General features: G+C 34.3%; 1 protein-coding gene across 4 annotated transcripts in view; it reads left to right on the top strand.

The window, feature by feature from the left end:
• The window catches only part of SCN7A (sodium voltage-gated channel alpha subunit 7), a 124870-nt gene that overhangs the window by 86638 nt on the left and 13151 nt on the right, over positions 1-25081 (top strand). For all 4 annotated transcript variants that reach the window (XM_046019407.1, XM_046019406.1, XM_046019410.1 and 1 more), the window contains 8 exons: positions 5471-5573; positions 6238-6476; positions 7804-7977; positions 9464-9820; positions 14710-15147; positions 18146-18251; positions 20115-20269; positions 22771-22944. In XM_046019407.1, the coding sequence (XP_045875363.1) occupies positions 5471-5573; positions 6238-6476; positions 7804-7977; positions 9464-9820; positions 14710-15147; positions 18146-18251; positions 20115-20269; positions 22771-22944 (1746 nt within the window). The remainder of the gene's footprint in view (positions 1-5470; positions 5574-6237; positions 6477-7803; positions 7978-9463; positions 9821-14709; positions 15148-18145; positions 18252-20114; positions 20270-22770; positions 22945-25081) is intronic.

The raw sequence follows: 25081 nt of genomic DNA, 5'->3' as shown, positions 1-25081 counted from the left end.
TCATCAATAAAGACACTCTAGAAAAGTAGTTCTACTAAAAATGTGGGAACTAAAGAACATAATGCAGGATCACACCAAATTCAAAGTTATTGATAGATACTGTGTCTACATGGTTCATAACATGCATACCAGTGAAACAAGAAGCAATTATAGACAGTATGAAGAAAACATGTATAAAAAGAAGCTATTGAGTGTAGCCATTATATCATCCATGAGGAAGTCACAGAAAAGATTACAAAAGATTTCTGTCTCTAGAAATGAGTGTGGGGTCCTTCTGATTGAATGATTATGGTCTGAATGGTATTTGAATGTGTAATTTGTTTTGAAGTGGTTTTTCAAATGTCAAGGACTACACACAAATGTATCCAAGAGCACAATACTTCTCTTATGCCAAGATGAGATGCCCTATTAACTCTGCTTAGGAAGAACTTGTCTTATTTCCCAATTTCTTAATATCTCCATTCATTTGGCTGCTTTGGGTCACATGAAGGCTTTCTGGTTTTAATTAAAATCTTTCAATTGTAAAGGATTTCTTTTCCTGGAAGAACACTAGAACATTTTGTCATGAAAAACTTTTTTGGGAAGTAAAAGCGAAGGTCATTTTCACAAGATTTACTTTCTTTTCCTTTTTTATTTATACATAAGAAAATGCTGGAAAGAGAATTTAAAATGGAACATACTGAGGACCGTATAGATGACTGATCTAAGACTAATCAGATTCTAATTTTTTTTAAAGATTTTATTTATTTATTTGACAGACAGAGATCACAAGTAGGTAGAGAGGCAGGCAGAGAGAGGAAGAGGCAGGCTCCCCACTGAGCAGAGAGCCCGATGTGGGGCTTGATCCCAGAACCCTGAGATCATGACCTGAGCCGAAGGCAGAGGCTTTAACCCACTGAGCCACCCAGGCACCCTCAGATTCTAATTTTGATGTTGGAATTACTGGGAGATTACTTAGATGCTTCATATTCTCACATTGTAGGAAAGCAGTAGATCATATTGGCTAAAAGCACAGTTTTGCAGTCAGACAAATAGCGATTTCAGTCTGTTTTAGCCACTTAATAGATGTATGATATTTGCCAAGTCTGTTAAATTTTCTGAACTTCAGCTTCTTTGTCTGCAAGATGTATAAAATTGTAGTGTCTGTCTCATGTTGATGCGAGATTCAAATGAAATAAATTCTTGTAAAGCAGTTGGCATGCTTAGAGTATACTGAGCAACTGAAAAAAATATTAATAGCTAATTATAGGAAACACAAGAAGGCCCAGCAGTACCTAATAGAGAATACTCCATCAACATAAAACTCTTAAGTCTTTGACTATATCCCCCTTTTCAGGGCAATTAAAATAGTAATCACAATAATAGCAATAACGGTATATAATTGTATATAATGTTTATTGAGTGTCGACTGTGTTCCACACATATGATAAGCATCTTCATGATCTTCAAATTTTATCTTTATTGAAGAGTTCTGTTGGAAAGTTTGGCCTGTATTTATTGGTGTCTGATTTCTCAACACTTTACTTCATTTTTCACCACTTTATTTTCCTGGAGGCTCAATGCTGAAACTATATTATTCCATCAATTGTACAGTTGGCAGATGAAACTTTCTTAAGAATTGCCAGTCCTGGGGCACCTGGGTGGCTCAGTGGGTTAAGCCTCTGCCTTTGGCTCGGGTGATGATTTCTGGGTCCTGGGATCGAACTCCGCATCCTGGCTCTCTGCTCAGTGGGGAGCCTGCTTCCCCTTCTCTCTGCCTGCCTCTCTGCCTACTTGTGATTTCTCTCTCTCTCTGTCAAATAAATAAAATCTTTAAAAAAAAAAAATTGCCAGTTGCTGTCCAAACCTCAAGAAGAGAATCAGATATATACAACTGTAGGAATATAAATATTTTTGAAAACATTTTCCCATCTAAAATGATATCCTTAAAGCTCATCTATCTAATTAAATAAAACATTATTGACAATCTACTATATGCTAGGCATTATACTAAGCATTGGAGATTTTAAAATGTTAATAAATACAAATATAGTATCTATCTTCATGAAGCTAATGTCTAATGGGGAGATAGACCATAAAATTACCATAAACATAAAATTGTACCTCTCCGACTACCAGACATTATGTGTTTCCTGATGTTATAGAATGGGAGACATAAAACACCACATAAAATATATTCTTGCCATAATCTGAGCTAAGCCTAGTAAGCTTCTAGATCTGTCTTCTTCTAGATACTATAAGAAAAGAACACAGGGGCACTTCGGTGGCTCAGTGGGTTAAAGCCTCTGCCTTCAGCTCAGTCATGATCTCAGGGTCCTGGGATAAGCTCTCTGCTCAGCGGGGAGCCTGCTTCCCTTCCTCTCTCTCTGCCTGCCTCTCTGCCTACTTGTGATCTCTGTCTGTCAAATGAACAAATGAAATCTTTAAAAAAAAAAAGAAAGAAAGAAAGAAAAGAACATATTAAATTACACTAAAAAGACACAATATATCAAATCAAGAATGTGGAAAATTCTACAGTTATAAGTGATCCATTATCATCAACAAGTAAATCACAATAGAAAAAATAAAGTCATAAAATAATCAGTAGGCCTGTGAACAAAATGCAATATGGGGATCTTTTTTGTATTTGATTGGAACAAATAAACTATAATAAAAAGTTTCTGAGCAATGAAAGGAAATGGAGCATGGTCTGAGTATTGGATAATATTAAGGAATTACTAATTTTCTGATTGTGATCTTAATATTGTGATTGTGTCTTACAAAGTTTATTCTAAGAATTATATGATGTCCGAAATATTTTTCCTGAAATATTTTAAATAAAGTGGGGTTGAGTAATACATTAGAAGTGAAGAGTATAATATTATTAAATTTTAAGGCTGGATATTGGGTACCTGTTGATTCACTGTATTATTCTCTACTAAAAATAAGTAAATGAAACCGTAGCAAGTGCTATAAAAGTGAGAAACATGTTTTGGGAGCTTATAATAAAAGATTTCCCTGAGTAATAACAGGGTTTTCTGAGGAACTGATGCTTGAACCAAGGTCTAAAGAATGAGTGCATGCCATGTAGGGGGAAGGAACGGAGTGTGTCAGGATTAAAAAGGCCAGTGTAGCTGCTGTAGAGAGAGCAAATGTGAGTCCAAGATGAATATATCAGGTGTTTACTGCTAAATGCTAGAAATATGGCTGGATTCTTTCTTATTCATACCTCCTCTCTAGAGAAAATTTAAACCACTTGTGAGAACAGGAATTTTAGATGCCTTTTCCAGTCTAATTTTAACTTTGGATATGCCCTTATTAGCTCTTAAACTTCCAAACAGATTACTGAGTCAGGAGCCTCTTAATTTGCATTATAAAAGAGTTCTGTCCTTAGTAGTTGGCCAACTTGTGGGAGTTCATTCAATATTTTTAAGAGCTCCATTTAGGTAACTATATTACTAGACCAATATGTATTTTATTCACTTTATATTCTAAAATATATCCACAGTTCAAGCCAAACAAGTAGAGAGTAAATATGACTACATCAACAATAACGTAATTACTCTCCTCACTCTACCCACTTCACACAGATGATTATCTTGACTAAATTCCTTCTTGGGGTGATTCCATCAGACATTGTCACTATCAGAAACATCTCTAGGAGAAGCAATTCCTTTATACTAGTGGAAGGACTAGTGGAAGGTATTCAGTATATCAGAAAGTATCATCTTCATGAAGATAAACCTGGGAAATCCCTGTTAGACTTTAATAACAGAACAATTATGCTTCTGTTCGTTTTTGACTCAGAAATTTGAAATTGTATAAATTATAACTTATTATGTTAGTCACCATACTATAACTTATATTTTATGTAATCTTGTAAGTCAGTTAAAAAATAGTTTCTGGAGTAAGTTTAGTTAAGGTAAATAAATTAACCTCAAATCCTGAGTTTTTAACTTACTTTTTCAAAAAAAAATATTAATAATGAGGGAACAGAGATCAGTAGACCTGAAGAATCTGTCATTTTCATGGTGGAATCAGTATATAGTAGAGTTGGTTTTTACTTCTCTGACTCTAGTATTTATGAAATTAGAGGGAACTTGACTGATACTGAATGAGATAAATATGATGATTCCTTGACATCTGTTATGCTACTTCAGGAAGACTAGAGCAGAACCTGCCAACTACGGTGTGCTGGGTATCAGTTATCATTGAGACCCGACCACTGATTCCTTCAGTGTTGGTAAAGCAACACCCCCATCCCACTTACCTCCATTCTAGAGCAGCCTGGCCTATTCAAATTTATTTACTCTTTATTTCACCTATTTAGCTACACCTATTTACCAAGGTAACAAACATACCAATTTCATTCTCTTGTGTGTCAAATATAAAAACTGCTGGGAACGCTGTGATGTAATATAATCTACCCATTGTCAGGTTTTTTTTTCTTTTGTGTGTGCCCACATGCAATCTATACACGTAGATTTCTGTCTCTAGAAATGAGTGTGGGGTCCTTCTGGGGAGGGGCAGAGGTAGAGGCAGAAAGGGAATCTTAAGTAAGCTTCACACCCAGTGCAGAGACCAGTGAAGGGCTTGATCTCACGATCCTGAGATCATGACCTGAGCCGAAATCAAGAGTTGGACACTTAACTGACTGAGCCACCCAGGTGTCCCATCATTGTCAGTTTCTTAGAGTTTAAATTCAAATATAAATTATATTCTTGGTCACTAGAAACACCTGATCTCTACTTGTAATAACTATGATGGTATAGAAGTTGAGATATCTACATCAAACCCTAGGAATGTGTTTCCAGAGCAAGGCTTCTTTTGAACTCTGTATAACCACATCAATAAAATAGAGTATCTTAAAACCATTACTCAAGAGACAAGACAAAAAGAAGTGATTCCTTTATGGAATTTTCAGATATGTTCTAGCCAAAACAATTCTTTTAAATCCATTCTTTTACCTCATACTATTCAAGTTCATTTCATAACCACAGAGCTAAATAATTTTTATTTTATCAAGAGAGTTTTCAAAGTTATAAAATACCTTCAAGGAAAAATGTAAGGTGTTTGAGAAATACTATTATTCAGTAGCATGTTTGCCAACTGGATATTTTGCAGTGATCCTAAAGTATACATTGAATGGTTTATTAAATATGAGTAATGAATTGCTTCTCAGCCTTTTGGCTAAGATCAAGTACAAATATGAGTAATAAAAACAGTATTCTCTGATTTCCTACTTTTATAGTTGATCTCATTGTATGAAATTCTTTTTTTTGAGTTGCAAGATAATACACATTCATTACCAAAAAATACTAAATCAGTTTAATACTGCCTATAGCGTAAAGATGAGCACATGATGAAACCCAAAAAGATTTCTGGAAGTAAGAATCAGCATTTTAAAGAAGGTTATAAACCTTCTTATAGTTATAGTCTTGTATCTACAAAGGGCAGAAGCCAGCACTGGACTCATCTGATTTCTTTTTAGACCAAGACCACACAAATAGAAATGAAGAAAAGATCACCAACTTCTATGATCACTTCTTTGAATATGTTGGATGATGCTACTGCTGCTATCAGACATGAGGAAGGTAAAGTAAAAAAAATAGTTAGACACTCTGAAAGGTACTATTGATAAGACTCACTTTTAAAGTAATCCTGCAATTTCTTTAGAATTGCAGATGATAACAAAAATTTAAGGAATAACATAAGAACATGAAAATGAGCAATTCCATACACATGGTATTTTAAACATTGGTATTTTAGACATTCTTATCACTCACCAAAGAAGAAATTTTCTTTAACATTGAAAGCAACAAAGAAGTATTAACTTATAACTAAAAATAGAGGTTGGATAATATAACAATCATATATTAAGATCTTTTTCAATATATAACCAGTAACTCATTATCATGGACAATATTAAAAGATATTATTTTATAAAGCATAAAAATCTAGAAATTCTAAATCATAATACTCAACTTTATTCCATAATTGTTTTCTTGAGAGAAACTCCTATGATTTGCTCCTAATACACAGTTTATCTCATTTCATTTGTCTAACTCAGCAAGCATGAACAAAATAAAGGAAATTTGCTTTGCTCTGCTTTTTATTAGTACAGAATATTTTTATTTGCTAATTCCAAATCAGAAGTCTAGTTTTAAACATCTCTTTTGCATGCAAAAATCAAAATATTTTATTAGTTAGAACTTAAACAATTTGCTAATGTTTAACTTTTTTATTCCTTCATTTCAGAACCTGAAAAATCCAGGAAGAGATGCCCATTGTGTTGGCATAGATTTGCTAAAACTTTCTTGATCTGGAATTGTTCTCCCTGTTGGTTAAAATTGAAAGAGTTTATCCATATGATTATAATGGACCCATTTACTGATCTTGTCCTTACCATATGCATAATTCTAAACATATGTTTTTTGGCCTTGGAATGTTATCCAATGAGTGAAGAAACCAACAATGTTCTTAGCATTGGAAACCTGGTAAGGCTCTTGTACCTTATTTTCATTTATGACTTCAACTTTTCTTTAGTTATCATTACCCCATTATTTTGTTTATTTTATAACTCCAGTATGTTGCAAATGCATTATATGCATAGTAGATGAAGTATTATGTTCATACTTTCACAACTGATCACCCCCAGCCCTGCTTTGTAAGTGTTCTTCTCATTGAATAAGTTTGTAGCTGAAGCTTAAAATTCTGCCATTTAAGTTTGAGATTCTAGTCAGTTGCTTGGCAGTTAGGTTAAATGGAAATATTTATTTCTTCTCCCTTCCCAAACATATCCTGGTATATACCATATTTATGTATGTGTGTGTGTGTGTGTGTGTGTGTGTGTGTGTGTGTATGCCATAGCTCCATAGAACAGAGCTGGGCAGAGGTGAATTAACAAATAAAAGCTCCTCACTGATCCCTGAACTCTGAATCCTGACTACAACAGCACCTGCCCTGTCTGCGCTAGCCACCTGTTTTTGGCTTGATGGGAACTTATCCTTTTTTTTTATCAATACCAAGAAAAAGCAAAACAGATTTCTGTGAGTTTAAAAACAAGTCACGTTCAAGAAAATATACAATGTTCAATTTTCTTTGCTTTTATGGTGGTGGTTGTTTGTTGCTTGGTATTAGTATAAGTGGCCAAACTGCTACCCATTTTGAATTATATATTTACTTGGTAGCAATACAACAATTTAGTCATTTCTGCCAGTATAGTTTTCAAGAGACAGTGTTCACAGGTTTACTTTTTTTTTCCCTTGGTTCACATATGCACTTTTTAAATTCTTTCACAGTTAAAAAAATTAAATATCCTATCATGTATTCCATATCCCAAAAAGAACCATTCAAAATGAAAAGATTTTCATCTTTAAATATTCTTTTGTTGTCGGGACGCCTGGGTGGCTCAGTTGGTTGGACGACTGCCTTCGGCTCGGGTCATGATCCCGGAGTCTCGGGATCGAGTCCCGCATCGGGGGTCCCAGCTCCGCGGGGAGTCTGCTTCTCCCTCTGACCTTCTCCTTGCTCATGCTCTCTCTCACTGTATCTCTCTCAAATAAATAAATAAAATCTTTAAATATTCTTTTGTTGTCTTTTAAGACAGTTTTTATTAAATATTTGAAGATTCTGTATACAGTGTTTGATGTTAGACTGTTAAATTAAAAATGTTTGAGTCTATCCTCATAATATAGACTCCAAAACTAATCAGCTCTTGAGAGAGGAACTGTCAAGAATGTGGCAGTGAGGTTGTGTGGTGTATGAGGTTCTGATATTGTAATCGAAAGCGTATTCTCATCTGTGTATTTTGTTTCTGTTTAGATTTTTATTGGAATTTTCACCGCAGAAATGATTTTGAAAATCATTGCAATGCATCCATATGGGTATTTTCAAGTAGGTTGGAACATTTTTGATAGCCTGATTGTGTTCCATGGTTTAGCAGAACTTTATCTAGCAAATATTCATGGAATGGCTCTTTTTCGAACATTCAGGGTGGTAAGTAGGATCCAAGATCTCAATTTCATTTTACGAAAATTTATCTCAGCCTCCTCAGGCACAACATGGGAAGAATAGTAATACTTATCCCACCAGGATATTTGAAATAATAAATGAATTAATTTTATGTAAAGAGCTTAGAAGTTGCCCCAGGAAGAATAAGCATTTTCCTGTCATTTGACCAAAACCTCAAAGGAAATAAGCTACATATGTAGCAAATTTGAGGTATAGTCTTAGGAAGCAGGACCAGAGTTACTGGTCAGTTGTGAGGAGCAGGATAATGTGGAGTCCCAGAAGCAGAATGCCAGTGTATAACTAAGGAACTAGAATGAGGTGAGTATTTCTAAATGTAGAGTTAGAAAACATTATAAAAGACCAGAAAGGCCAGGGAAATGTTATTTTGAAAATCTTTAAGTCAGAATTGGTATATGCCTGTAATGTAGGGTAGTAGTAAGAATCAGAAAACTACCCAAGGAAATAATGTTATTAGAAGAATATATATAGGAATGTTACATACTTGATAAGTAATATATTCTCATAAGAAGTTGTAGGAATGTAGCAGGAATCAAATACAATTAAGTAGATTTGATCTTATCCAAATAATTCTTCAGAACACTGCCTTATGTCTTCATCTGTACATTTTTCTAGTCAGTAAGATAAACATATGCGAGATGTACCTATCAAATTTATGGATGAAACAAGACTGGCAAATACCAAAGAAAGATAATAAGAGATAGTATCAAGGTATCTGAAAGGCTTGTGTGGATTGAATATAAATGATTCAGTTTTACATGGATAAATGTGAAACCCTACTCTTGAGTCCAGAAAGACAACTATATACTCGAAAAAGTTGGGGAAGGTATACCATATATAAAAGGGGATGTTTCAGTTTTAGATGACTAAGTTCACTGTAAAATGGTGGCTAAAATTTTAACGTAATCCTATCCTGTATCAATAGAAATTTAAAAATCTAGTGAAAACAAGAGAAATATCCAGACTAAACTGAACAGACTGCTGTGTTTGGTTTCTGATATGTTACTTTAATGGAAAATACATAATAGAAACTTCAGCAGAATTTAATGGGACCTAACAGATTTTTTTCAATATCATCTGTATGTCAGAATGTGGGAGAATTTCCTGTGTTGAGAAAAGCGAAACAAAGAATGAATAGTTGCCTTACGAGATATTAAAACATAAAACTAGAGTAATTATAATCACATAATAGTGAATGGAAATTGACAGATCAACAGAAGAAGATATGTATGGATCTAGTGTAAAAAATACAGAATATATATGATGCATTAAGAATTGTATAAAGTGAATTTTCAGTGGTTAGTATTAATAATACTTAAAACTGAGTATTACATTAAAGACTACATATGTATGTGTATAATGCTGATAAAAATCTTAAATGTACATCGTAATAAATAGTGACCAAGTTTTTTGTTGTTTCTTATTTTTGTTGTTTCTGGCATTGCTGTATTAGTTCAGAATTTTCAAGTTGGCAAAATACTGGCCAACGTTTAAGATTCTGATGCAGATTCTTAATATCTCCTTGGTGGCCTTGAAAGACTTGGTCCTGCTGCTGTTCACATTCACATTCTTTTCTGCTGTGGTTGGCCTGAAGCTGTTTGGTATGAGTTATGAAGCATGTGTCTGCAACATAGACAAAGACTGTCGTCTCCCACGTTGGCACATGCATGACTTCTTCCACTCCTACCTGAATGTGTTCCGGATTCTCTGTGGAGAGTGGATAGAGACTTTATGGGATTGCTTTAAGATAGCTGGCCAATTCGGTTGTATTACTTTTTACATGATGGTAATTTTAATTGGAAACTTACTGGTAAGTAATCCATGCTTTTAAATTTTTCTTGAAAAACTGATGTAATGTAGTCTGGTATTTTCATGATGTCTGTTAACTGTGTTGTCTGATATGGTGATCTCTAGCCACATGTGACTGTTGGTCACTTGAAATATAATGGTTCAATCTGAGATGAGCTACAAGTGGAAATACGCACAGGATTTGAAGTCTTAACCTCAAAAAAGAGTGTAAATTATTTTATTAGTAATTTTTATATTGAATGAATTTTTAAATGATGACATTTTTAATGTATTTAGTTAAATAAAATGTTAGTAAAATTAATTTCACCTGTTTGTATTTATGCTCTTAACGTGGCTACTAGAAAGTTGCATAGGTGATATGCATCATATTTCTGTTGGATAATACTGCTGTAGAACCTTGCTACTCAAGTAGCATTGGCATCATGTGGGAGGTGGTTATCAATGCAGACTTTTAGACCCCATCCTAGACCTACGGAAGTAGAATCTACATTTTAACAGTAACCCCAGATTTTTATATGCCCATTAATTTTAAGAAGCACTTAAATGTAACACTGATTGTCAAGCTGGGCTGTACATTGAATTAACCTGGGGAATTAATAAAACTATAGAATGCCCTGGATCCATTCCCAGAGATTTTGATTTTATTGTTTTGTGGACATAGGCTGGTCATCAGGATTTTTTTAAAGGTTTCATTTGATTAAATTGCAGCAAAGTTTGAAAGTCATTGGTTTATTAAACTATTGTGCATTAACTAAAAGGTAAAGTTATCACTTTTAAATTCCCAGTGATTGAACTGTTGTTACGTGGATTGAATAAGTAGCTTTCACTTCTTCCAAGAAAAGGGAATGGCTTATAGAAGAACACTGCTCTTACAGGAAGAAAAAATAAGGATTCACCATTTGGTTTTTATTCATAAAATCATAGAAATCAAATAGATTCTCCAAGACTGAAAAAAAAAATCACGTTAGACTCCATTGTATCTCTTGGTGCCCTTCCTCATGGCTTCTATTTCCCCTTGGTTATAATCCCTGTACACTTATCAATGCTGTCATTATGTTTAATTGTTGATTTACTTGTCTCAACCTTCCTTATTAAACTAAGCTCCACGAAGGAAAGGATTGAGACTATTCTCTATATCATCAAAGCCTAGAACAGGGCTCAACCTGTAAAAATATTTCAATGACCTCTGCCTCTATAGCTATTAGTACACTTTGTTGAATTTCCATTGACATAACCCTATTTTTATTGGCTGGGGAAAAAAAAACCAACATATATACCAGCATGCTTAATTAAAAATGTCAGAGATAGATTTCACTTCAGGTGTGGTATAACACATATGTGCAAACAAGGTCATTAGAGACAGATCTTTGTATATCTCACATCTGTCTTCTGTATGCCCCTTGCTGGCTAGTAGCTTCTGTTTTATCAAGATGGCTGCTGCAGTCTGAAGCTTCATGTCTTCATATCATGTCAAGTTCAGTAGAAGAGAAATTCCTGTTTCATTCCTGGAAATCATAGCAAATTTCTCCTCTTATCTTATTAGCTCTGAGTCACATGTCTATTTGTAAACCAATCTCTATTGCTCAGGGTATGGAATACATTTATTATTTATTGTACAGAGTGTAGAATATATTAACATATTATTATGTTAAGCTACTCAGAATCTTGTCCTGGAGCTGGAGTTGGCATCATTCCAGAGCCAAATCATACAACTGATAATAAGGGTGATTTCCCAAATGAAATGTAAGTTTCTATTCCCAAAAGGAAAAGTTGATGGCTATTGACTTAAATAACACATACACATACATACACACACACAAACACACACACTTCACAAAGAAAAAAAATGCTGAGGCAATTATATAATTGTATTTCTGTTTCTTTGTTTTTGAACTCCACTCTGTTTCTTATTTTTCTCATTCCTACTGATCAGAAACTTGATGTCAATAGGCAGAGGGATTTCAGGGTAAAATGGAGTTATAAGAGCCTCCATTTCCAATTGATTGGTCATCATATTGCTTGGCTTGCTGAATCTTTTAAACTTTATTCCCCTCAACAGTCATCCATGTGTGGGACATCATGATAATAATAACACTACAGTAAATACAAGGGAAAAAAAGCAAGGAGAGAATCTGTAAGGCTACAGATCTTTTCCCCTGTACTTCCAACTTGTTGCATTATAGCATTGTAATTTCACATCAAAATTCATGTAAAAAGAAGTGTTTCTCATTTTTAAAATTTAACTTTATCTTATTTGCCCAGCAAAACTCCAACAGTGACTCAGCCTTAAGAGGAAACCCTAAAACATTATCATATAAAAAGCCAGTATTTAAGTGACTTTTAAATAGTTATATGTAGTGTTGAGTTGTAGAAAAAATGGTTCAGATGCAAGAAAACATGGGTTCAAATTCCAGTTGTATCATTTACTAATAAAATGGCATTGTGCACATTACTCAGGCTCCTTAAACCTGCAATCTCTAATAGGACAATCCTTAAACGGCTATTGTAACTTAAATTATATTAACTAGCACTCTATAAATATTCGTAAATATTTACTTTTTTAAGCTCTAGATAATTATAACTCCTACATCTATAGAATTTTGTTAATTAAATATTATTTAGAAGTTTTAGTTATGCACTTTCCAAGTGTTTTTACTTGCAAGTTACGTAGTTGGAACCAAGTGAATTGTGGTCTCTGGTTGAGGACTAGAAACATAAAAAGAAAAGAAATAGAAAACAATATAAAATGCAGTTGTTTTTTAAAAATAAAAAATTGATGATAAATATGTGTGTTGCTCTACATGTTTACATATTCTCAGATTAAATATATGTTAAGATACAATTGCAACAATACTAAAATAGAACCTTCATACATGTTAAATTCCTTGATTACTAATGAAATAATTACTTGTACTTTAAAAATACTTGAAAAATGCTTGCAAAATATTTAAAAAGTACTTGAAAAATAATAAATAAATCTTGAGTCTTCCTTCTCTTCCATACTACTTTATTTTGATAAGAGTTGCTCAATTCTTACCTAACAGATAGACATCCTTGAGGTAAAAGGAAGGGCAAATTTCAGGAGAGACATTTAAATTTTTGTTTTATATACATTATGTCATCTTTTGTTTTCCAGTACAAAAACAAAAACAAAAATTTTGAATCTCTTTATAAAAACACTGTGACTAGAACAAAATTACTCTCTACTTATGTAATATAATCTTTGTGTTTCCCCTTCCTTCTTTATTGATGCTCAAATAAGAAGTAGTCAATCCGGTATAGTTTGGTAATTTACACATTCTGTTTTTCTTTTTTAATTCTTTATAAGACTATTTTTAATTCAGAGCATACTTGAACAATAGAGTAGCATCTTGTAGTATTGCAAAATTTTTCTTTATACCATAGTTCAGAGCATTTTGAATTTTGTTGTCAGCCTTTTAACATTTTCACTGTAAGTGTAAATCTGTAGGTATTGTGTGTGTGGTATGTGTGTTTAAGATACAAGAAATCTTAGATTGTAAGCTTTTAAAAATACAACTATTGTAGCAAAATTTTTCCTTGTCCAAATCCTGTCACAAAATCTATCTTTCATTTATTCTATAATTAATTTTTTTAGCAAATATGTATTTATCACTTATTTTGTGCCTAGCACTGTGCTAATTGTCTACTTAAGAGAAAACTTGGTTCCTGCTCACATGAAGCTTATAGTCATGAAATTCTCATCTAACACCCTTTCCTTATTTCTTTCCATGCCTAATAACCAAAGGAAGGAAAAGAAACAACCAACAACCTTAAATTATATTTAGTGTTATCCTCTTAACATCCTGAACTCATTGTCTCTTAAGAATGATAGGAATCCTAATAATGTAATTTATACAAGTGCCATAGAACCCCTGCCCATATCTGTAAGTAAAATATATATTCGTATACAGACACATACACATATATTGGTATATATTCTTAAATATAATTCATGTTATTTGAACTTGCCCATTAAAAGCAATATGTAAAACATAAAGGAAATTAAATCATAAAAAGCTCAAATATCCAAAAAGAGGCAGAAAAACTTCCATAACAAACAAGATACTCAAATTATTATTTTAAGTCTAAGAGAATTATCAATATAAATCTCCAAACTCCAAACTCTAAACTCCAAAAATATTAGCTATGTCCTACAATTACAAAGAAGATAAAAATATGATTCTCTCGAAACTAAGTGTGACTTGATCATATCTTTCAGTGATAATAAAGGTCAAAATATACACTTCCTTGAGTTTAAAAAAACTTACAACTATTAGGTATGATTCTTCCATCACTCATCTCTTTCTTATCTAATCAAATTTATTACTACAAAGAATTAATTAACCTACCCAGTGCCTGTGCTAGCATGTTACAAGAAAATTTAGATGCAGGCTTCAGAACCAGGAATAGCTCTTTCCCCATGATACTCCTTGTGGGTTTGCAGAACCCATGGAGATGTCATTGTACATCTTCCTGGGATAGAGCTGAAATGGTCCGCCACCTGAAGAGGCAGCCTGTTTTCTCATCTTGGAAGAGGTAGCCTGGCTCAATGAAGGAAAACAAGCTTTGGAATGAGACAGACTCAAGTCCAATCTATGTGACCTGAGATATTTGACACCTATAAGCCTTGTCTTTTTCATCTATAAAAGAGAAACAAATGATATGTCATAGAATGTTGTGACCCTAAGAGGACTTCTGGCCATACAAAGTCTTAGCATATCGACCCACTGTAAGAACTGAATAGCCTAAATAGCATTAGAGTTCGGATTATGTTTGCAAATCTCAGATCAACTTTTAAAAAAAGATGTTTATTGTTTAGAAGGAAACAAAAAGTGAGATAAGCTTAACCTCATTTACTTCCTCATTTAGATAATTTACCTGTTTCTGGCATTGGTGAGCTCATTTAGTTCATACAACCCTGCAACTACTGAAGAGAACGACGAAGCAAAAAACCTCCAGTGTGCAGTGGCGAAGATTCAGAAAAGAATAAACTTTGTGATTTCTAAAATATTATGCAAAACCCAAAATGTTTCAAAGGAGACAATGGATCATGTAAATGCTGTATATGTTAAAGAGAATATTTCTGACCATACCCTTTCTGAATTAAGCAACACTCAAGAATTCCTCAAAGATAAGGAAAAAAGTAGTAGCACCGAGAAAAACACAATGACTGAAAACGAGAGTCAATCACTTATCCCCAGTCCTAGTGCCTCAGAAACTGTACCAATTGCTTCAGGAGAATCTGATGTAGAAAATCTGGATAATAAGGAGGTTCAAAGCAAGTCAGGTGATGGGAACAGCAAAGAGGTAAGTTGTTTGAATATCCTGATTGCTTATTGTTGCTTTATGGCATTACTGGTAAGAGAGTAGATTAGTGTTGAAGTTACAGTTGGTGAACCCAGTCAATCCTACAGCACTCCTTGCTCCTGATTGTACGCTTTTAAGTTAGTTAACTTGTCTAAACTTCAGTTTCCTTGTCTATAAATTCAGATAAAATTGAATCTATTTCTTAGGGAGGATAAGACTAAGAAAAATAGTTCAACGGTCCATAGAACAAAGCCCAGTCTATAGTGAAGACTTGGTAAAATTAGATAATATAATTACAAAATTCAGTAAATCAATAAGCAGGCAGCATGGGATGATGTAAAGCGCATTGAAGAAAGTTAAGTTTTCAAAATCAATGTGTATTATCAGAGAAATCAAACTCTCCTAGGCATTTATCATCTTTGAAATGTGAGACTGGACTACAGTAGGGCTAAAATACTTTCGCACTTGCTAAAATTCTAGGACTCTTATCACTTTATTTCTGCAACATTTACTATAACATACATAACTGAGCTGGACTAAAAGAATAAAGGAAACTCACCAGCTTGAATTGTGAACAGTGTGTAGCTTTATCAATTCTGGGACAAACAAAACAAAACGGAAAAGCAATGACAACAAAAAACCCAGCACATTCAAAAAAGCATAGATATTGCTGTTAACTTAACTTCTAAAATGTACACCCTACTGGAATCAATCTTAGTGCAAGCAGTATATCTTAGTAGGAGGTGTAATTTAATGGAAAGCTACATCTACAGAGATCATGTCTTCTCTCTGAGCTTGTATTGCACCTCAGCAGAGAGGTGCTTGCATTGTACCATCTCAGAATCATTCACAGGCACTGGGGAGGGAAGACAATGTCTCTGGCACCATCTTGTCTTCTGGATCTCTTCCAGCTTGGCACCTGTTCTGCAGTAACTTCTCAAATTCGCCTAAAAGGAGTTGAATTATAATTATTCAAAATCCTTCCAGCTCCTAGTGAAGGCATCTATCTTTGTGTTAGAGAAACACTTTCACTCCTTAGCATGCCCAATATTTTTAGGTTCATTTTCCTTTAAATAATGCCATTTCTAGAAAACAGGGAAAACTCTTCTCCAGCTACACTTATGTGTCTTCACTTACAACTTTGACTACCATCTATTTCTGGGTAAAATTGCTATTTATCACCACACATCATATTGAGATGCTCCACGAAACTGCTTGCCAATCTCATTAGAAAGTCTGGGATATGAACACATATAGGAAAGATGACGCTAAATATATTTGTAAATGGTGAGGTTTCAGGAGTTGTAATTTATGATGCATAATTATTTGGTCCTGTTGATTGATTAGCTACTCATAGATTTATTCAGTTAACTGTACATTTAGTTACATATTTAATTTAGATACTTCAAAGATTATGCAACTCATGAGAACTTTAGGATTCTGATCTACTAAAAACTGAAGAATATAAAAATCACATGTGATCTGATAATTCTGAGATACAGTCTCTTCTTTCTTTGGTATTTAAACTCTCAGCGATTTTTTAGTTGCAACATAACTAAATTTATGTAGCTATAAAAATAACATCGAACTTTATGTTGGGTTTTATAACTTTTTTCATAATGTACAGGTATAGCATGGTCAGTTTCCCATGCTATTAAGTAGTCTTCTAATAAAATTATTTATAATTTTGAATCCCAAGATTTATTTTTAAATTTAGAATAATACATACAAGAAATGCTTAGAAAAATCATATCAAATAGTTTATGCAAAAATTCTAAAATAACATAAATATAAGGTGTATAATTTTCAATTATTAAATGCACAAGCATTATATAATGTTCATTTATTTATTGTTTACTTCAAATCAGTACATGACTATACCCTTTATCTTATCAGAAATAAAGAAAATATGAAGAATTGATATAATAAAAGCAATTTGTTTAAGAGTAATCTCCTGATGGATATATTTTTTTAATTGAGTACCAAATGTCTTACTGATAATTGACTATGTACGATCTAAGGCAAACAGAGCTTCCTAATTATATTTCCTTGACATTTATTGAGGATAAGACCAATGGGTAGGACACAATATTTACAAATTTCCTTTTGGTATACTTTACTTAGATCTTTCCTTAATTTTTAAGAAATAAGTATTTTTCCCAGATGTTTTACTACATTTATCTTATTTTTTAGTTAGAAAATAATCTTCCTTACTAACTTTAAGGTCTTGGTCATTTAAAGGATGGTGTGTTGTATATTATTTTAAAATTAAATAAAATAAAGCATTGCAAGAAAATGATTTCAAGTAAAGGCCACGCATGTCACATGCATTATTACTACATATACAAAGTTATGGCTATCTTATCTTATCCAGGCTTGAGCTTCAGTCAAGAGCAGAGTGCAAAAGAATGTCAATCCCTGCAAATAACTTCTCTCCATAGTGCTAGTACAACTTTGCCAGGTCTATTCCTGACTCTTATTCTTTGGGCCATTTACTCATTTCACCTCAGGGTAACCTCACATCAGTCCTGTCCTATGATGGTAAACACAAGAAGATCTGGACTAGATTTTACCAAACAAAACTAAGTTCATTCTTGTCTACCCATATTCAGCATCAAGGGGTAATTTATTCTGATACTGCTCATCTAGCGGAAATGGCATATAGGCAAACCTTGTGAGTAACTTCAAGAGAGCTTTGAAACTCAAAGCCTTTTGGATACTGGAGATACAGAATCCGAGACATCTTTAAGGAGAACAGTGTTGTGAACTGAGTGTTAATTATTTTAGCTTAAATGGATTCTTAATTAATTTTTTAGAACTTCAAGCTCACAGAGATATGCATGCATTTTAATATCTGTCCTGAAATTGGTCTAAAAAGCCTTTAAACCTGATAAAAGTCTTTCTATACACAATTTTTCTTATTTATGAAGATGAAATTAACTTGAACTCCACTGAGAAGCTTTAATCACAGTTTTCTTGGTGGGACTTTACTTTTCAGAAGGTAAAGCAATCTAGCTCATCGGAATGCAGTACAGTTGACATTGCCATCTCTGAAGAAGAAGAAATGGTTTATGAACGTGAGAAGCCAAAGCATCTGAAAAACAGTAAGAAAAAAATAAGTTCTTTTGATCATTATATTGAGATTACACTAAATTTCTCTTAACCTAACTAATACTATGGGATATATTTTCATTTTAGAGTTTATTAATTTGGTTAGGGAACACACACACAAACATGTGTGCATTATATGCACACGTGCCTATATGAATCCTGATAAAATTTATAGGGAATTTCAATAGAAAAGTGAACATTTGGAAAAGAGGGAAAGGACCTAGTTCCTAAGAAGTTTAACACAGTAGTTAAGAGCTTTCTGGAACCAGATAGCCTGAATTCAAATCCCAGCCCACCACCAACAAGCTTTTACTTACCCTATCTCAGGCTCATTTCCTAATATGTAAACTGAGGATAGTAATAAAACTTACAGGATGGTAAAAAGATTGAATAAATACACATGTATGTGTGTGCATTCATGTGTGCATGTGTGTGTATTTATGTTTCACGGAATATAGTCAATATTCAAAATACCTATAGGAAAACATCTTGTATCTTTCATAGGAAAACAATCATGTAATGGTGATCTATTTTTTTAAAGATTTTATTTATTTATTTGACAGACAGAAATCACAAGTAGGCAGAGAGGCAGGCAGAGGGAGAAGGGGGAAGCAGGCTCCCTGCTGAGCAGAGAGCCCAATGCAGGGCTCAGTCCCAGGACCCTGAGATCATGATCTGAGCTGAAGGCAGAGGCTTAAGCCACTGAGCCACCCAGGCGCCCCAATGGTGATCTATTTTTATATCCCACATGAATATGAAGAAATGTGTAAGATTTCAGTCAATTGATTAACTCATGAAATATGTAACATACATATAATTCCAATTAGTTTCCTAGCAAGATTAACAGATAATTACAGGTTCTGGACATTGGAAATCATCAGAATGATAACTGCTAAGTGCTAAAATTTCTGTATTCAAACCAAGAACTTGCTCTCAGTAGCTTAACTTTTAGGACTTGTGTCATTCAAGACAAAGGAGGAAACATTTCTGATAGTTTTTTCCCCCAAAGATATTTGAAATTAACAGTAGGTAAAATTCTAAAATGAAATGCATTGACTTTAAACTTCACTCACCTCTCTTTCTTTGTTTTCTCACCTGCTAAGCACTGTCTTCTCAAGTCTCAGATTTTCTTGGTTTGAATACAGAAATTTGAGCACTTAGCAGTTATCATTCTGATGATTTCCAATGTCCAGAACCTGTAATTATCTGTTAATCTTGCTAGGAAACTGTCTTAACCAGAAGGTAGAGTCCAACCCATGTACATGTACTCTAACCACAAAGTACTCTGTAATCCAGGGGAGGTCCTCAGATAATCTCAATTGGAATCCCTATTCTCATGCCACCGAAGACCTGACATCAATTTAACTGACTTTAACTAATATTATACTTATTAATGTTTCATAAATAACTATGTACTTAAATGAGAGTGTTTATTATGCCATGTAAATCTTCAGAGAATGAACTTTCAGGCATCATACCAAAATGTGATAGGTATGTGTTGTGTGTGTTGGGGGATGGTTTGGTCATCTTTTGTTTTGTTTTGTTTTGTTTTGTTTTGTAGGGTGGGGGACAAATTCTCTTCTCAGACTTTGTCCCATCCCACAAGACTAGGGAATGTTCTAAGTCACCTCTGCCTTTCACAGTTTCCTTCCTCCTACTGTTCACAAACTAATCACAAGTTTTTCTTTTCTTTCCTCAGTGACTTCAGTGGTCACAGAAACAGGGGTAAAAATCAAATGTTTCTAAGTCAGAGAGCCCCTGTATTCGATTCTGTAAATACCTAATTGCTAAAGCATATGGTAAACTTTTTCATGACTTTTCAAGCTTTTTCCTCTTAGCACTTTCATTCTTGACAGGTTATAGAAGAAGATCTTCACCTGGCCAACTCAGTAGAGAATCCAAGAAAGGAAGAATTTGGCAGAACATAAGGAAAACCTGCTGCAAGATAGTGGAAAACAGTTGTTTTAAGTGTTTTATTGGCCTTGTCACGCTGCTTAGCACAGGTGCCCTGGTAAGTAAGTATGGGAGACTTTTACGGAAAAAATGTATTTGAAGTCTGTTACTTGAAGTCATCATGCCAAATTAGTTTTCCCCAGAACACTTATTACAGCAACAAAGTTCATATTTTGTGATTTTACTTTTGGAAGACATATATTGCCGTTTCTTAAAATCTGTATATGCCTCCTTCAATATTGAATAAATAAAACAATTTTGAAATATGTGAATGACGGTGGCAAAAATGAATGTTAGATATGTAATACTTATTTTAATAAAGTTTTATTTTTGAGATAAAGTTTAGTAATACGCACATACATACTGTTGTACTGTGCTAGTACTTCGGTACCAATTCAATCAGGAAAGAGAATTGTTATCTATACTTTCAATGACCTTTGAACCAAAAATGTATTCACCTATTGAGCCAACAACCCTAATTCTGGGAAATTATCCTATAAATATCTGAGCATATATTAAAGGCATTTAAAAGGCTATTTGCTGAAGAATTCTTTGTAATAGAAAAAGATTGAAAAGCAGAAACAGTCCATAGTGATTGTTTAAATGTGCTGTAGTACCATCTCCCTATGGGATACTGTGCAGCTATTTTAAAAATATAAAAACTGGGGTGCCTGGGTGACCCAGTCAGTTAGGCCACCAACTCAGTTTTAGCTCAGGTTATGATCTCAGGGCCCTGAGATCCAGCCCGAGGTCAGGCTGTTTAACAGGGAGCCTGTTTTAGGATTCTCTCTGCCCCTTCCCCTGATTTCTTACTCTCTCTCTCTAAAATAAATAAATGGATCTTTAAAAAATACAAAAGCATGACGATATTGCAAGATACAGTAATAAGTGAAAAAAGGAAAATCTAGAATAAAGTCTATCGTTAGATGTCTATTAACATTCATGTTTCCCACTGTCATTCATATATTTTGAAATTGTATTATTTATTTAATACTGAATGAGGCATGCTAGATTTTACATAGGGAATAAAGAAAATAGAATGTATATTATTTTCTTGTATTTGATTGAAGAGGATCAGAGAAGGATACACAAGAAATAGTTAATTGTTAAATCACAAGAGTAGAGAAGATGGAGTCACAGCTGGGAACCAGACTTTACACTGAATACATTTCTTAAATAACCTTTATATTGATATTTAGCACACATAGTGAGAACCATGTTGAAATTCTAAGTGTAGGGGCACCTGGGTGGCTCAGTGGGTTAAGGCCTCTGCCTTCGGCTCAGGTCATGATCCCATGGTCCTGGGATTGAGCCCCACATCGGGCTCTCTGCTCAGCAGGGAGCCTCCTTCCCCCTCTCTCTCTCTCTGCCTGCCTCTCTGCCTACTTATGAGCTCTTTCTGTCAAATAAATAAATAAAATCTTAAAAAAAAATTCTAAGTGTATAGGCTAAAGAATTTTCACAAAATGAATGCACCTGTGTAACTCTCGCTTAGCTTGAGGAATAGACATTACCAGGACTCCAGAACCACATACTCTGACCCCTAACAATTACTTCCACACTCCACACAGGTAGCTGGTATGTGGACTTCAACTGCCAATAGTTCAGTTTTGCCCGTTTTTTATGTTTTTTTAAATGGAGACTTTTTAATCTTTTTATACTATTTTGCATTATATACTATTTAATAAATAAGTACATATAATAAAATCCTTTATAATCATTTTAGATATTTATGATTTGCTTGTATATACACTTTTACTCCATAATTGGTTCAACTGAAAGTCAGTAACTCTACTGTCATGATCTATTTACTTTTATTTAATGTTCGACTTATAAGAATCACACCATTATTTGGATATGATTATTCTAATCCTTATTTACTTTTTGACCTTGAATGCACTTTGATATAAGTCTGCCTGGCGTTATTGGTACTTTTTTGCCTTTTTCAGTGCTAAAATAAAAACATGAAATTGATTTAAATGACATTGTCAGACTTTTCATCCTCCACAGTAAAATTAATGTTGACCTATTAAATCCAAGAAGCTTGGGAGAAATAATTATCATTTTATTTCATATTCATGTGCTTCCACTGGTTTACCTAATTATTTCTGCAGCAGTGCAAGTTTTGTGACAGCAGTGTGGATATCTGAAGACAAATTTAAAAAAAAATCTCTACTTCTCTATTAGCACCTAGCATGTACCTGTGAGTTGACAACATGGAATTAGAGATAAGAACCAGTCAGATGTGAGTAAAGGTTCCACCTTTTATATTAAGGTGATCAACTGACTTGAGAGAAGTTTTTTTGGATCACTATGGTGCCAAGTTCAGTCTATATAAGAAGTAGTTCTGGGACCAATTAATGATGTCTGCTATGGGCATGGGATCAGAAAATGATACAGATTATGTGAATAAATCCAAACAAATGAACCAGCCCTTTAAACAACAACCTGTGACTTGACTCACCATCTGCTTAATAGGGAGAGCATTTCATTCCTCTCTATGCCAAAGATTTTTTTAGAAATTACATGTATATTAATCCTTAAATTTTTTACCCACAGGCTTTTGAGGATATCTATATTGACCAGAGAAAGACTATTAAGATATTATTAGAATATGCTGACATGATCTTCACTTACATCTTCATTCTGGAAATGCTTCTAAAGTGGATGGCATATGGTTTTAAAGCCTATTTCACTAATGGCTGGTACAAGCTAGACTTCATGGTTGTTCTGGTACGTATTTTGAAGAAAAATTTAAACGTTCATTATTTGATTTCCATCTTTACTCGAATTCTCACTTAACTCTTGCATTTACTTGTATCTTCCTTATTTTTCCTCTCTCTGTACATTTTAAGTTACCAAAATCCCATATATCTTCATTTATAATGCTTAACATTGGTCCTTTTCTTCTCATTCTAATATTTTAAAAGTTCAACATTTCATTCCTGGATTATTCTAACAATCACCTAGGAACCCACTACTAACAGAATAGGCCTATTGCACATCAGTGCACATCAGTATCCTAAAATATTTAAATTTCGTTGGTTCAATTTTTAAATCATATATTCAAAATTAGACTACTTACCACAACCTTCACCATCACCACACTGATCCAAGCTACCAAAAGTTCACATTTGGATCAGTGCAACACTTTTCAGCCCGAGATCCCGGCTTCCGCCACTGCACACCTTCATTCTGTTTTCCACACAGCAACTACATGCATTCTACTGTTGTAAAATAGAAGCCAGCTCATGTCTCTTTTCTTCTTGAAACCCTCCAGTAAACACCTCATTTCACTCCCAGTAAAAAGCTACACTCTGTGCAATCAAAGCGTACAAGTCTCTACATGGTCCAGTCTTACCTCCTCCTACTCTCCATTTCCCCATCCCAGTCAACAGACTGCTGCATCAGCACTGACCTTCCTGAAGGCCTTTAGGTATGCCAGAATGACTGCCATCTGAGTGCCTTTTCACTTATTTTTCTTCCACCTGGAACTTTGGCTGACTTACCTCACTTACACCTACTCAAATAAAAATGCTGAAGTTAGGTCTTTCTGCACTACTGTATTTAAAACTGTTTCCACTACAATGCTCCCTTGTCCTTTCCCACTTTCTTCATCTCCATGGCACCTGTTAATGTTATATATTAATTGATAGTCATAGTTTATTCATTATGATTATTTGTCTTCCCCCACTGAAAGGTTAGCTCCTTGAAGGAAAATTTGTTTTCCCAATATGGTTCTCTTCTTATCCTCAATGCCTAGAACAATTCATGTATCATAATAGGTACTCAGTAATTTTTGTTGACTGAACAGATGGTTCCTGTCCTATAAGCAGTGACTGAAGCTTCTCACTGTATAAAGAAGATGACTTACGATATCTGGTCTCTGGCTTCTAAATAAATTATTCCAAATTAACCTTCTGCTCCAACAAAATCATGGTATACTTTCAACCCACCTTCCTCTTTCATAGTCATTGTTCTTACGTGTCCACATCCCTCCACACTTACATAAATCATATGCTTACTTCAAAGCTCACGTTCAGACTATCTCTTAGTATAGCCTAAGAAAGAACAAATTTTTCATTTATGCTGCCTTGAAAATACAGAAAATATGAAGATACTATAAAAGTTAATCATAACTCTACCATTTTGCTTGATCTCTCTTAATATTTATTAATCCTGATTGATTTTTTAAAAATTGATTGATTGATTGATTTGAGAGAGAGAGAGAGAGCAGGGGGAGGAGCAGAGGGAGAGGGAAAGAGAAAATCCCAAGCAGACTCCACACCAAGCATGGAGCCCAAGACATGGGACTCAACCTCATGTCCCTGAGAAAATGATGTCAGCTGAAACCAAGAGTTGAACATTTACCCACTGAGCCACCCAGGCGCACCAACCCCAAATGATTTTTATGCATATGCTTACTTTAAAAAATCACCTTATGGGCGCCTGGGTGGCTCAGTGGGTTAAAGCCTCTGCCTTTGGCTCAGGTCATGATGGGGGTCCTGGGATCCAGACCTGCATCGAGCTCTCTGCTCAACGGGGAGCCTGCTTCCTTCCCTCTCTCTGCCTGCCTCTCTGCCTACTTGTCATCTTTGTCTGATAAATAAATTAAAATCTTTAAAAAAATTTTTTTTTAAATCACCTTAGTGTCTTCCTATACATTTTTGTAATTTGTATTTGGACTTAAAAATATTCATATCTAGGGGCGCCTGGGTGGCTCAGTGGGTTAAAGCCTCTGCTTTCGGCTCAGGTCATGATCCCAGGGTCCTGGGATCGAGCCCCACATCAGGATCTCTGCTCAGCAGGGAGCCTGCTTCCCCTCCTCTCTCTCTGCCTGCCTCTCTGCCTACTTGTGATCTCTCTGTCA

Source organism: Meles meles, chromosome 9, assembly GCF_922984935.1.
Source record: "Meles meles chromosome 9, mMelMel3.1 paternal haplotype, whole genome shotgun sequence".
Lineage (NCBI taxonomy): Eukaryota > Metazoa > Chordata > Mammalia > Carnivora > Mustelidae > Meles > Meles meles.
This window is presented reverse-complemented; position numbering and strand designations above follow the sequence as displayed.